The sequence below is a fragment of the Amborella trichopoda genome, chromosome 1, assembly GCF_054954075.1.
Source record: "Amborella trichopoda isolate Santa Cruz 75 chromosome 1, AtrichopodaSantaCruz75HAP2 v2.0, whole genome shotgun sequence".
Lineage (NCBI taxonomy): Eukaryota > Viridiplantae > Streptophyta > Magnoliopsida > Amborellales > Amborellaceae > Amborella > Amborella trichopoda.
In genome coordinates, this window is record NC_142336.1 from 47,641,863 (window position 1) to 47,654,606 (window position 12,744).

General features: G+C 38.9%; 1 protein-coding gene across 1 annotated transcript in view; it reads left to right on the forward strand.

Moving 5' to 3' along the window:
- The window catches only part of GMI1 (gamma-irradiation and mitomycin c induced 1), a 109,979-nt gene that overhangs the window by 57,641 nt on the left and 39,594 nt on the right, over positions 1-12,744 (forward strand). The window contains exons 31-32 of the mRNA XM_020672217.2: positions 7,590-7,675; positions 8,040-8,207. Coding sequence (XP_020527876.2) covers positions 7,590-7,675; positions 8,040-8,207 — 254 coding nt within the window. The remainder of the gene's footprint in view (positions 1-7,589; positions 7,676-8,039; positions 8,208-12,744) is intronic.

Here is a 12,744-nt window from a genome sequence, read left to right on the forward strand (position 1 = left end):
TGGGTTTATAAATTTGTGACGAAATATAATCATCAGATAAGAACATCTCTCAGGTTTATGAACTGTCTGAGAAAACATTTTCATTGCAACAAGGTAATAAGAGCGAGTCAATATTTTATTTAAAAAAAAGAGTGTGAGTCAATATTATAGTGCTCTTAGAGGTATATGGGAAGAGTTCAATCTGCATCAGCCTAGATCTGGTGATGTAGAATTTTTCCATAGGGAGGAGCCGCATGAAGAATGCGTAGTTGACAAATTTTAGTTGGATATTAATCTTGAGTGTCATTCCTTTCATGGACAGATTTTGGCTAGCAGTGAGCTAACGTCCCTTAAGTATGTGTATGGAGGCAGAGGTGATGGTGGCGGAGGTTGGGGATGTGGTTGTGACTCAAGAAAAGGTCGTGGTAGAGGTGATGGAGGCAGGGGTTGCGGAACTCGAAAGGGTATGCATTGTGGGCGTAGAAATCATAAAGTTGATAGGTGTTGGGATATGGTAGGTAAGCCTACTTGGGAAAATCAGGTTACTTTCACATCTGAGCGCGATGATGTTTATCTCAATGGACCTAGTGATCATCAATTATAGTCAAGTTCTATTAATGACTCAATTGTGCTTACAAAAGATGAATATTGTGAACTTGTTAAACAAGTATAGAACTCTAGTGTCAATCCTTCCACTTCCACTACCACCCTTGCTATCTCAGGTACTTCTATGCTTCTTGCATCTCAGAAATCCACTTCTTGGATTGTTGACTCAGGAGCTTTTGACCATGTGACTGGTGGGTCTGCTGTTTTTGTATCTCTAGATAAGTGTTTTCCTAATTCCTTTATTACTTTGGTTGGTGGATCGCTGTTTGGTATCTGGGTAAGATATACTTATGGCTAATTCTTTCCTTTTTCTGTCCTCTATGGCATATGCATCGAACTTTCCTTTCAGTTTGTTGGCTGTGAGCAAATTAACTAAATCTCTTCACGGTTCTTTAAATTTTTCCCCTTCTTCATGTGTCTTTCACCATCTAAAGACAAGGAGGACGATTAGCGGCTGATAGAAGTCATGCAGCCTTTGCTATTTGGATCAGAACCTGATTTGTGCTACTTTTAACTCTGTTGCTTCTCCCTTCTTATGGCATTGTCAGTTGGGCCATCCTTCTCTTAGGGCCTTGAAGCTTATCAATTAGGCAATTAGTCCATTGTTTAGAGTATGTTCTACTTTAGAGTGTGAAGCTTATCAATTAGGCAAGCATCATACAATATCATTTACCTTAGAACTGATAAATGAAAGCATGTTCTTTTTTCAGTTGTTCATTATGATATCTTGAGTTGTGCTTGAGTACAAGGTTTGTCTGGTCATAGATATTTTATAACTTGTGGATGATTATTCATGAATTATATTTAACAACAGAAATGCATGGGATTTTCTCTATTTTTAAATTGTTTAGCAAGGAATTCCAAACTCAATTTAGTAAGAATGTGTGTGTTTTACGTTTTGATAACGCTAAAAAGTATTTTTCTAGAGAATTTCAAAATTATTTTTCAAAAGTATTTTCTAATGAATAGGCACTTTCCAAAAGTTTATTGGAGAGATGCGTTGCTGACCTCATGCTATTTAATTAATTGCATGCCCTCTTCAGTTTTGAATGGGAAAACACCACTCTGTACTCTTCCTTGATACTCCATTGTTTTTGGTTCCTCCACAAGTGTTTAGGTGTGTTTGCTTTGTTCATGTGTTGGGTACCAATAATGAATAGATAGATCCTTGAGCTGTAAAGTGTGTTTTTTAGGGTATTCATGCTTTCAAAAAGGTCATCGATGTTATCATCTTGGTTTATGAACGTCTGTGTTGATGTTACCCTTCATGAAAATACCCATCTCTCCAAAGAGGGTCGTATGCTTCACAAAAATTTCTTTTATCCTGATCTAGAAGAAGTCTCACAGTCCTCATCTTCTGTAGTTTCATGATGAATATTGAATGAAACAATTGTGCCTTATGTTAAACTTAATTTGGTTTAAGTAGTTATATGTTTAAGTAGTTATATTTGTAGCATCAAAAGTGGCCTGGCCACTGTCGTGGCTTGATGTGAAAAATGCCTTTCTCCATGGTGATCTACAAAATGAGGTGTATATGGAGCAACCACCTGGGTTTGTTACTCAGGGGGAGTCAGATAAGGTATGTAAGTAGACAAAAACCATTTATAGTCTATAAGTTGTTCCCATATGCATGGATAGTTTGAGAAATTTAGTGAAATTGTTCTGTCATATGGAATTTAGTGAAATTTAGTGGAATATAATCTGTAAGTTGTTCCCATATGCATGGATAGTTTGAGAAATTTAGTGAAATTGTTCTGGCATATGGATAGTATGAGAAATTTAGTGAAATTGTTCTGGCATATGGAATTATAGGCAATGGTCGGAAGGTATTAGTCATTTGAACAGGCACTTGAGACAATATCTTTAGGCGAAGGATTCTGGATTTGTTAAGGTATTTTCTAGGAATTGAAGTTGAAAGGTGTGGCTATGTGGAACTCAAGGTATTAAATTCAAACATTTACTTTTATTTTAAATACCTGGATTCCACTTACACGGCCACAATATGTTGCTGTGAATTAAAAAAGAGCCCTAGATACAACCTAAGATCTTTCTTTTTACTATCAAGAGAAATAAAAATATCCAAGAGCTTAAACCAAACTTCCACTATTCTTTAAGTAATTTATCCCTAAATAAGTATTTTTTTTATTTTTTAAATTCCACCACCTTGTGCTTGGACACCCATTAATTTTATGCCTTCTCTTCCATCTCTTTATGCAGGCATCCATAGCCACGAGCCTATGTTGCATAGTCAAACTCTTTCCTGGGATAACCCTTCTTAGACCAACAAATAGATAATTAGGACTTGTAATAAAATTATGACTTGGTCAAATACTCTAGTCAATAAGAAAATCACTAAGATAATTTAATAAAAAACAACCAAAATGTTTCCACTAAGAAAATATTTTATAACTAAAAAACATCTTTTATCTATTTTTTTTAGAAAAACGAGTGGCACATAAAAGTGGGCGTCCCACTTAGTGGGACGTGTGGGCCCTAATGGCCTCCATGTGATGCCCCTATGTGTGCCCCACACGTGTGGGCTGTGCTCTTAGCCCCCACCCATAAAAAAAAGAAAAATAGTGTTTTTACACATTAAAAATCAATTTTAAAAATTTTAAAAAATTCCCAAATTCCTTAGTAACATATTTTTAGTTCAAAACAATGGTTTCATTGTTCCATAAAAATCCAAAACACACAAAGACAACTTAGAAGTGAATTGGTTACCTAGTGGATCAAAAACAAATAAATATCACTTTGCCCCTGTCAGGATCTATGTTCCACTAATGTCTTCTCAAACTAACCCAATGAGACCCCCAAGGGCTTTCTACTCCCGTCCTTTTTCTCAAACTAACCCAATAGGTGAAGAATGTGGATGAGAGACTGCTTCTTCCATCCTTTCTTTTCAATCCTCATCAACGGTACCCCTAAGGGCTTCTTCCCTTCTTCGAGGGGCCTTCGCCAAGGGGATCCTCTTTCCCCATTTTTCTTCGCTATTTCGGTCGAGGTCTTTAGCCGGTCTCTCGCCTGCCTTTACCAAGTTGGACTGCTTATGGGTTTTCAAACTTCACTTCGTGGCCCAATAGTGCCGCATCCACAATATGCTGATGATACACTAGTCTTCCTTGATGCCTCCCCGACTGAAGTGGAAAACCTGAGACTCGTTCTCAAGTGCTTCCAATTGGCCACGGGGTTCAAGGTCAATATGGATAAGTCCAAAATGATGGGAGTAGCAATTGACAACAACCAAATCAAAGAGCTAATTCCATCCTTGGAATGTAAAGTCGATGACTTCAAAGCAACCTATCTTGGTCTACCTCTCGGGCTAGGAAAACCGAAGAAGAGGCTCTAGTCCCACGTCATCGACAAGTTAGACAGAAGGCTGGCTGGATGGAAAGGGAGATTTCTTTCCCAAGCAGGAAGAACCACCTTTATCAAGACCCCTGCCAATGTACCTATTTATCTTATGTCTCTTTTCCGAATGCCCGCTTCAGTGGGAAACCGCCTTGATCAACTCATGACGAACTTTCTCTAGTCAGGATAGGCAGACAAGACAAAGTTTCACCTCATTTATTTGGACAAAGTATGTTTACCCAAGAACCAAGGAGGTCTAGGAATCAGAAATTTGAGAAAGCAAAACCTCGCCCTGCTCGAAAAATGGTGGTGGCGATTGGCCACCCAAACAGATAGTCTTTGGGTGAAGGTTCTTCGAAATAAATACAATATTCCAAACCACTCCTGGGTCCCATAGAGAAAACCTTGGTCCAATGCATCTGGAGCGTGGAGATCCTTGGTCTCCTCTCTCGATATGTTCAAGAAATTCATCAGGCTTCACCCTAAAGAAGGCACAAGAGTTCGCTTTTGGTCTGACTTTTGGATAGGTCATACACCATTGAGGGAAAGCTACCCTTCTCTTTATGCAATAGCAACAAAGAGAGACTCCACAATAGGAGAGGAATTGATACCACAGGGAGGTAGAAGACGATGGATGCCTTCGTTTAGGAGCAATCTATTCGAGGAGGAAACAAATCATTTCATCTCTCTTTCAGCACACGTGCATGGAACTTTTATTCCAGTCCATGGAAGAGATAAGTTGGTGTAGTCCCTGGTCCCTTCAGGAGAATTCACAGTGCATATTGTAGCACCTCCCAAGGTGCAAACTTTCAATTGGATAGCTGCCTCCCATAAGGCACTAACAATTGATCAATTGCAAAGGAAAGGGATCCCCATCCCTAATAGGTGCTGCATGTGTCTCTGCGAGGAGGAGTCCAACCTCCAACCCTTCCTCCTCTGTAATGTAGCACATAATCGAAAGTTGGGAAAATCTTATGGAAGGCTACAGTGGCTACGGTCCTTTGGACGCTCTGGAAAGAAAGAAATGCCAGGACCTTTAGGGGACAAGTCACCCCGCTCCCAGCTCTTTACCAAAAGTTTACAGCCTTAGTAACCTTTTGGGTGTCAAATAATCATCAGTTCAAGGGTATCCCAGTGAACTACTTCCTACCTCAATATAAGAATATTCTCCTACACATACCTAAGAGAAAGAAAATATCCGCCACCTGGAAACCTCCCCCCCCCCCAAGGAGCTATCAAACTTAATTTTGATGGATGCTCTTTGGGCAATACAGGCCATGCAGGTATGGGAGGAGTCTTTCGAGATCATCAACACAATGTCCTTTTCACGTCCTTTTCACGTTTTCCGAATACTTAGGTGTGCAAGATTCACAGCATGCTGAATCTCCGCGCTCCTCGAAGGCCTGCAAAGCTTCGATAGATCTTGGGGACAACATATGATAATGGAGGTAAACGCCCAAAACATCATCACCTAGGCCTCTAGGCAAGCTCCCCCTTCATGGTATCTTATGCCTTTGTATGACGAGATTGAACTTATATGCAGGGATACACCCGTCTCATGGATGTATACCTCTAGGACGTCAAACTCCTTCGCGGACCTCCTGGTGAAGGATGGAGCCAAAGCCAATGAGGAAGACTAGGCTCGCAACACCTCTTGGACCGCATGGGCCATGCGCAGTTTAGCGTAATTTTTGCTTTGTTTATAAATTTATAGCAGACCTTGTAAGGGGACTTATTTATAACCCCATCTTTGTATATTTTGTGAAGGGGCGAATCTATATCCCCATTTTGTATAGGGCTTGAGGGCCTTTTCTTTTTGGTTGAGAGTCCCGTCCTCCAGGGTGCTCTTGTACTATCTCAGCATTGTAACTCCTCTTTTATGGTAATATAATTGCCAACATTTAAAAAAAAAAAACTAACCCAATGGGACCCATGACTCACAGTCAAGTTCAGGGGCTTATTATTGGCCCATCAATGTTAGCCAATAAAGAGTGGAACCATAGAGGATTACAGGTTCCACCCTAAGAGCTAGTTAAATGCTCACATAGTGCTAGGGGTGGCACTCTCTATGCATATGTATATGCATCCCTCTATATATGGTTGCTTCCTAAAATGTGGCTATAACATGTACATGTCATGCATGAAAACGTTTTCTATTACAGACAAAAGTTTTTAAATGTATATTAAGAGAATAGTTATTGTCGTACACATTCAAATAATGTACAATAAAAAAAGAAGTTTGTCAATCCAGTAGACACTTTTGAAACATAGATAGGATATTTTATGTAAAAAATATAATCTATGAAAATATTTTTGGGAAGATTTGAAGTGAGATGTAATATATGCATTAAATGACATTAAATTGATTACTTAAGAAATCAAAGACAAAAGGCATTTCAAAATCTAAGAAAAGGTTTTCTACTATAAACAGAAGTCCTTAAATGAAAATTAAGATAATAAATAAATCCATGAAAAATGTCATTATTTTCATGAATTTTTAAATGATCTAAAATAAAAAAAGTCAATTGAGTAGACAATTTTGGAACGGTAGAAAAGACATTGTGCAAAAAATATAATGTATAATAATATTAATATTTAAAAATAATGCAAAATATTTTAGGGGATATTTGAAATGAGATACAATCATTGCAGGTTACGAAAACCAGGAAAAAAAATTTATTATAAATTGCAGATTTTAAATGAAAATGATGAGAAACAAACGACTCATGATTGATCCATCAAAGATGGCCAATAACTGGCAGAACCACCAACATATTGTCTTGATCGCATGCTCTCTCCCTAAGAGCAAGTCATATCTATAAGGACTCACACGCACATATCGCTATTGTGCAAGGGGGATACTCTTTTATACACATTTACATCTTTCCCTCTATATGGGGCTGCTTCCCAGAATGCTGCTATGATGTTTACATGCCATACAGTGGTTGTTGAGGATTTGGACCTTGCCCCTTACAGGCCTGCACCGCAGCAGGAGTCCATGAAGCTCTCCTCGTTCGCACATCATCCATGGACATCTCTCCTACCTCAACAGGGGATAACCCAGTTTAACCTTCAACGGTAATGCCTTATGCCCAAGGTTGGGTTTTGAACATGATCTTGGGCCATAAACAGCCAAAACTCATGGTCAGTCAACCAACACTCCCATTGGAGTGTGCACATCCTCTCAAGGCCTTTAAAGACCATAAACCCCAACAGCTCCTTCACTTTAGTGTTAGTAGGACTTCGTGAATGGCTAGCAATGGCGTGCTATGCATCATTGATTCCTGCATGCTAGTTCAGCTGCATGCAATTTTTGTACTTGTGAAGCAGCTATTTCATTGTCTTGTTATTCTTGTTAGTTATAACTGATCATGATAGTTGTCTGTAGATTCCCAACAACTTTACCTCCCAGCTGGCCTGCTTTGGAAATGACATGTACTAATATGGGCCAAATTGCATGTTACTCTTTCCTTCTTTCTGTGTAGTAAGTTGTAATTAAGTTATGGGTGTTAATTTCCATCTTTAAGTGACAGTAATTGTGATCGTCAGTAATATGGGAATGTTTACTGAAAGTGATCCTAATGGTTTGTCACTTTTGCTAGTTACTGATGTTTTGTTACCCCGTTTCTGTTTTCACCTGTACACCAATATAGCTCGTCTATCTGTCTACTATGACGAGAATGTGCTGTTTGAAGAATATTTTGAAGTTTTATCAGGAGAATTTCAAGCTATTTCCAAGGTAATGATCACTTTCTTCTGTTCTTCTTCCTACTAGAACAAGTTTGTGGCGTTGGCATACTGGCATTGCATAGGTCACTTTAACCCACTTCAGCGGTTTTCTTTGCGTGTCTGGAACATTAATCAATTTCAGGTTCTCAACTTTCAAGTACTATGATTCCGGCGCCCTTGCTTGAAATTTTTCCTTTCGATTATTTGTTACTTTGGGCAAATATTGATAAAGAGATACTTGGCCAAATGCAAACATTACAATCTCATTTATAGAATTTTTCATGCAGATTCAGCTTTTACATTTGGAGGGATGAATTTTTGAATTCTCACCGACAGTCAAAAAGAAAATCTCACTTATAATATTTTTCATGCAGGATCAGCTTATGTTAGCTCCTAAAACGGAGTTGATTTTAGCAGAACCAACTGATTTTGGTGTCCAGTCGCAGGGGACTAGGGAAATTATGTTTTCTCCACAGAGGTCACCCTCTGTTGCTCCAGATCACCTTCTGCCTTTTATGGATTCAATTGTTAGAGACCAAGAGGTGAGTTCCAAGTTTGCTTTCATGTGTTGCATTTTTTCTTTTTCCTTGTTTCTAGTCACAAAGAGTTTAATTTTATAAGAATCAAAGGGCAGGTGCTTGGATCATGCATTTTTTTGTGCATATTTTCTTTATATCCAATGGGGGAGCTTCTTTATAATTGCCTTAGATTCAATTTTTTGCTGGTAACATGCCATCAAGGTTGGTCATGGATGTTGGATTCAGAAAATCAAGTTCAGAAAATTATGGAAGTTCAGAAAAAAATAAAAAAAGTGGGGTGGAGATAACAGGAATATACGAAAGTTCAGAAAAATAAATTGGATTAAAAATGCCTCTATTCTGGTTTTTATTGACTGCCACTTTTTTCTAATGTTTAGCAATCTTTATTAACATTTAATGATGCTTTGAGGCTTACAAACTAAAGAAATAGAGCAGAACTCCTACACCCCCAGGGAAGTTAAGCAATAAAGTTCTCCATGTTATAACCATTAATGGAATCAAGATAAGATAGAGCCTTACATGTTATGTGGGCCCCAACTCTTTTTCTAGTATCCTCTTACTCAGAAGTGGTTCCTTCATTTCCACAAACTACTCAATTGGGTCCTCTAAAATGATGTGATGCTATTTGATAGAGTTATAGTCCTCAACTTCCCTCTTCAACTTTCACTTGGAGGCTCAAGTTACAATGGATGTAGACTGGCTTGGGAAGCTCAAGGAAGTATACAAAAGGTTTAGCTAAGTACCTAGATGGTAATATTTTATAGGTGGTAAGCTCTATTGGCATGTCCTTCCCACTGCTTTGCTGAAGCAAGGGAAAGGAACATATAAGAAAGGAGTCATATGGCAATAAAAGAACGTATAATAGAATATTATAGGTCCTTAGCAACTTGAGAGCTGACCTCAGTGTAGCTTAGTGCGGGATTTTCTTGGAGGTTTGTTGCAAATTTCCTTTGCACATCTATATGCGGAGAAAGTTGATGTAAAAGTGGGGTTTAGTGGTTTACAAATGTGGCATAATCAATGAGGGATTGTATATTAATTTGTTATTGTTCTTAACCTTCTCACGATACTCTTTGAGCACCTTAAGTTTCCCATTGTCTTTACGCTTCAGATCGTGGTTTGCACTGGAACTCCATACCTAATTCTTCTGTTTTTGCATCTGTCTCTCTCCTGTCTTGACATAGTTCTTGGTATTCTTAGTTTATAACTTGCACTACATACTAACCAACTGTCGTCACCACATTATAAGCAGCCTGAAAAATAGCTTTCCACTCTTTGTATCCCTTGAGGCATTGACGCTACTTATACTTATCATTGTCCTCTAGCTCATCTGCTCGAACTCAACCATGAGCAGACCTGTTTGAAATGTGGCTTTCCAAGGCCTTAAATCCAAGATTCCCTCACTTAGTGGCAGTGAGTGAGGGAAGATGATTCTAGGTGCTTGGCATACTGGGGCCTAGAATCATATACCCTGAGTATATGTGAAAGGAGTGGCTATATGGAACCCAAGGTAGTAAATTCAAAAACATTACTTTCTTTTTTATTCAATATATCTGAATTCCACTTACATGGGCCACTAAACATTGCAAAATTAAATACTTTTACTGCCAAAGCAAATAAAAACCATCCAGGAGCAATAACCAATCTTTCACTATAGTTTCGAGTACAAAATATGTTCCTGAAAATTTATAGAAAAAATATAAAATATGACGGAAATAATTAAATCAACTGGGAAGACGTATTGGATGCTGTCTGGAGTTACCCTTACAGGTCTTGATACTGCCTGCACCCGATTCTTTGACCGACGACACACATTTTGTCCCCTTTTATCTTGCTGGAATTTCAGAGATGGGATGCTTTCATAGACAATATATCTTATTCCAGGGTTTTACTGAGCATGCAAACCTAACTAGGGTTTGTAGGAACAAATTAGGATTGGGCTTGAATGCAGAGAATCCCCCTATAGCTGGGGCGTACCCTTTTTTCTTATCCAAACAGAAATACCCTAATTAGGTTTTCAATGTGTCACCCTTGTCTTATTGAATTTTGGGGCATGATCCCTTTTTGGAAGGGGGGAGAGGGAAAAATGAATTTTTTAATAAGAGAGAGAGAGAGTTTGGTGCATGGAGGAGAGAGAAATGTGTCATGAGAGAAATGGGCTCAATGGTGTTTGAATTAGAATTCTTTCCTTAGGTATTTTACCTATCTAATGAATTTACGGTAGAAATAAATTTTAAAATTCTAAAAAAAAATTTAAAAACCACAAAAATATTTCTAATTCCAAAAGAGAATATTTTAGAAGTGGATTGGTACTATTGGGTTAAAATTAGCGACAATAGGGGCACTTCAGTTGACCTAAAAGCTATGATCCACTATTGTTTTCTTGTCCAACCCAACAAAGACCTATGACCCACAGTCTCAGTGCAGGGCTCATGTTGACTTGTTAAAGTTGTTAAATTTTGACAATAAACAGTGGAAATTTGATCTTGGAATGTTGATTACGTCTCCTCTTTAAGAGCATGTTCAGTGCTTGCCACTACAGTGCAAAAGGAGGCTCTCTATGCACCGGTACATATGCCCCTCTGTAGGACTGCTTTCCAGTAATGCGGCTATCATGTGTACATGTCGTGCGGAAGTTTGTTGATGTTTTGGCCCTTGCTCTCACAAGCCTACAACCGTAGATAGGAGACCACATAGTTCTCCTAGCCTACAAACATCTTCCTTGGGCATCTCTCCGACCTCAACAAGGGATGATCCACTATAAACCCATTTATAGGCCTTTAAAAGCCACAAAAACCAACAATATGAAGCTATGAGATATACGGGTGAGAGAGAAAGATCGCTATTTGAGGTGTGAGGATTGCCTCTAAGTCAGGGATATACTTGGAATATATCCCTCATGGGATTATTTGTTGGCCAGGGCTAAGAGAACCAAAACGATATCAAAACCTGAATACTTACGTGTAATGGCCCTATATAAGAAGGTCATGATTCATGGGACATGATTTCATACCTTGAACGGAGACCACCCTATATCTTGTGCACCCACAGTTGTATGGGAAGCCACTCTTTGATGTGTTATGATCTAATTAGGAAGGGGCAAGGGTGCACCTGTGATTCACTGACACCCGGGAATGTTGGGACATTGATTGGGATGACTTTAAAGACCAATATTATTTATCCCTGCAACAGGCATGAGCATAGGCTTGTTGGGTCATTCTGAGAGAAAGTACCATCAGTCCATAGTAGGCCATTTCTCTACACACTTACTACTTAGAGAGACACTAGAGAGTCTCCACACTCCTCTCTTTTTCAATAGCTATGGCCAATTGATTATTCTTCCATGGTGTCTAACCCACTTGCTGCTCCATAATTAAGGTAATCTCCATAGCCTTAGTCCTTTCATTTCTAGAGTATTTCCTTCATCTTTTATGTAAATCTCATATTACAGTGGCTTTTTCATATGTTTGAGTATTCATGATTTCTAAGTCCCTTTTAGACTATGCATGTATACCATGATACGTGTATAGTCTAGTTTACTACCTTGCTCCTAGACACCATTTTCTCCATCATTTTGATTGCCTGATTTCTCTGAGAATTTTCTCCACGCATTTGATGTTCATTTGAGTACCATATTATGCGCCCTTGATCCTAGAGCATTTCTCTTGTGAATCTACACTTATTTTCTCTAGTTTATTGCCATATACTTCCACATAGCATAAGCTGTTTATACATGATTTTTGTTTCATGGAACTCCATGGAGTTGTAAACCTTTCATTTTCAGTGATATTTCAGTCTTTGTAAGTTCAATTTTGTGGCTCTACCATTGTGTAGGAGTTGTGGGAACTGGTATGTGCAAGTGCTGCTTGTAAAAATTTAAGATGAGTACCAAGTTCAAGAGTTGTAAAAGGAGCTTCCTAGACTCATATCACCATCAAGGCCTACCTTAGTGTTCTGCTCATCTGAGCATGCCTACCAAGATCATGTGGTGTTGGGGTTTGTTTCCCAATCCTTGCATTAGTTGTCATGGATATTGTGGGTTTGTAGTACTCATTGGCCGCGTTGAAAGGCATGGCGACTTCATAATCTTCCTCACGCACTCCCTTATTGTCATAGTAAAATTGGACTTGATGGTCCTTTGCTCTGATGAAGGCTCTGAAAGGAAAATTCGACCTTTGGTAGGTTGCATATGTTGAATGGTTTAATGGGTTGAGGAGCTTGTTCAGCAAGTGCTCCTCATCACATCTCTCTCCATCATGCCTTCAGCATGAGCAGGCCCAAAGCCATCGACAATGTGGCTTGATGTGGTACTTGAGGACCTCCTACACCCTCGTCTCCATACAGCTCTGCTGGGGGTATATCTCAAAACTTGCCTTTCTCGCAAACTTGAGTTAGGCTTCAAACTCATAATCTGCCCTTTCCTCTTGACCAGTGGTGTAGTATTGCTTGTCATCAACCCACTCTTTTGAGACTAGAGACATAGTATTGGCTACCAATGCCCTCAGCCATCTTCTTTTTAACTTCCATCTTTTCATTTGCC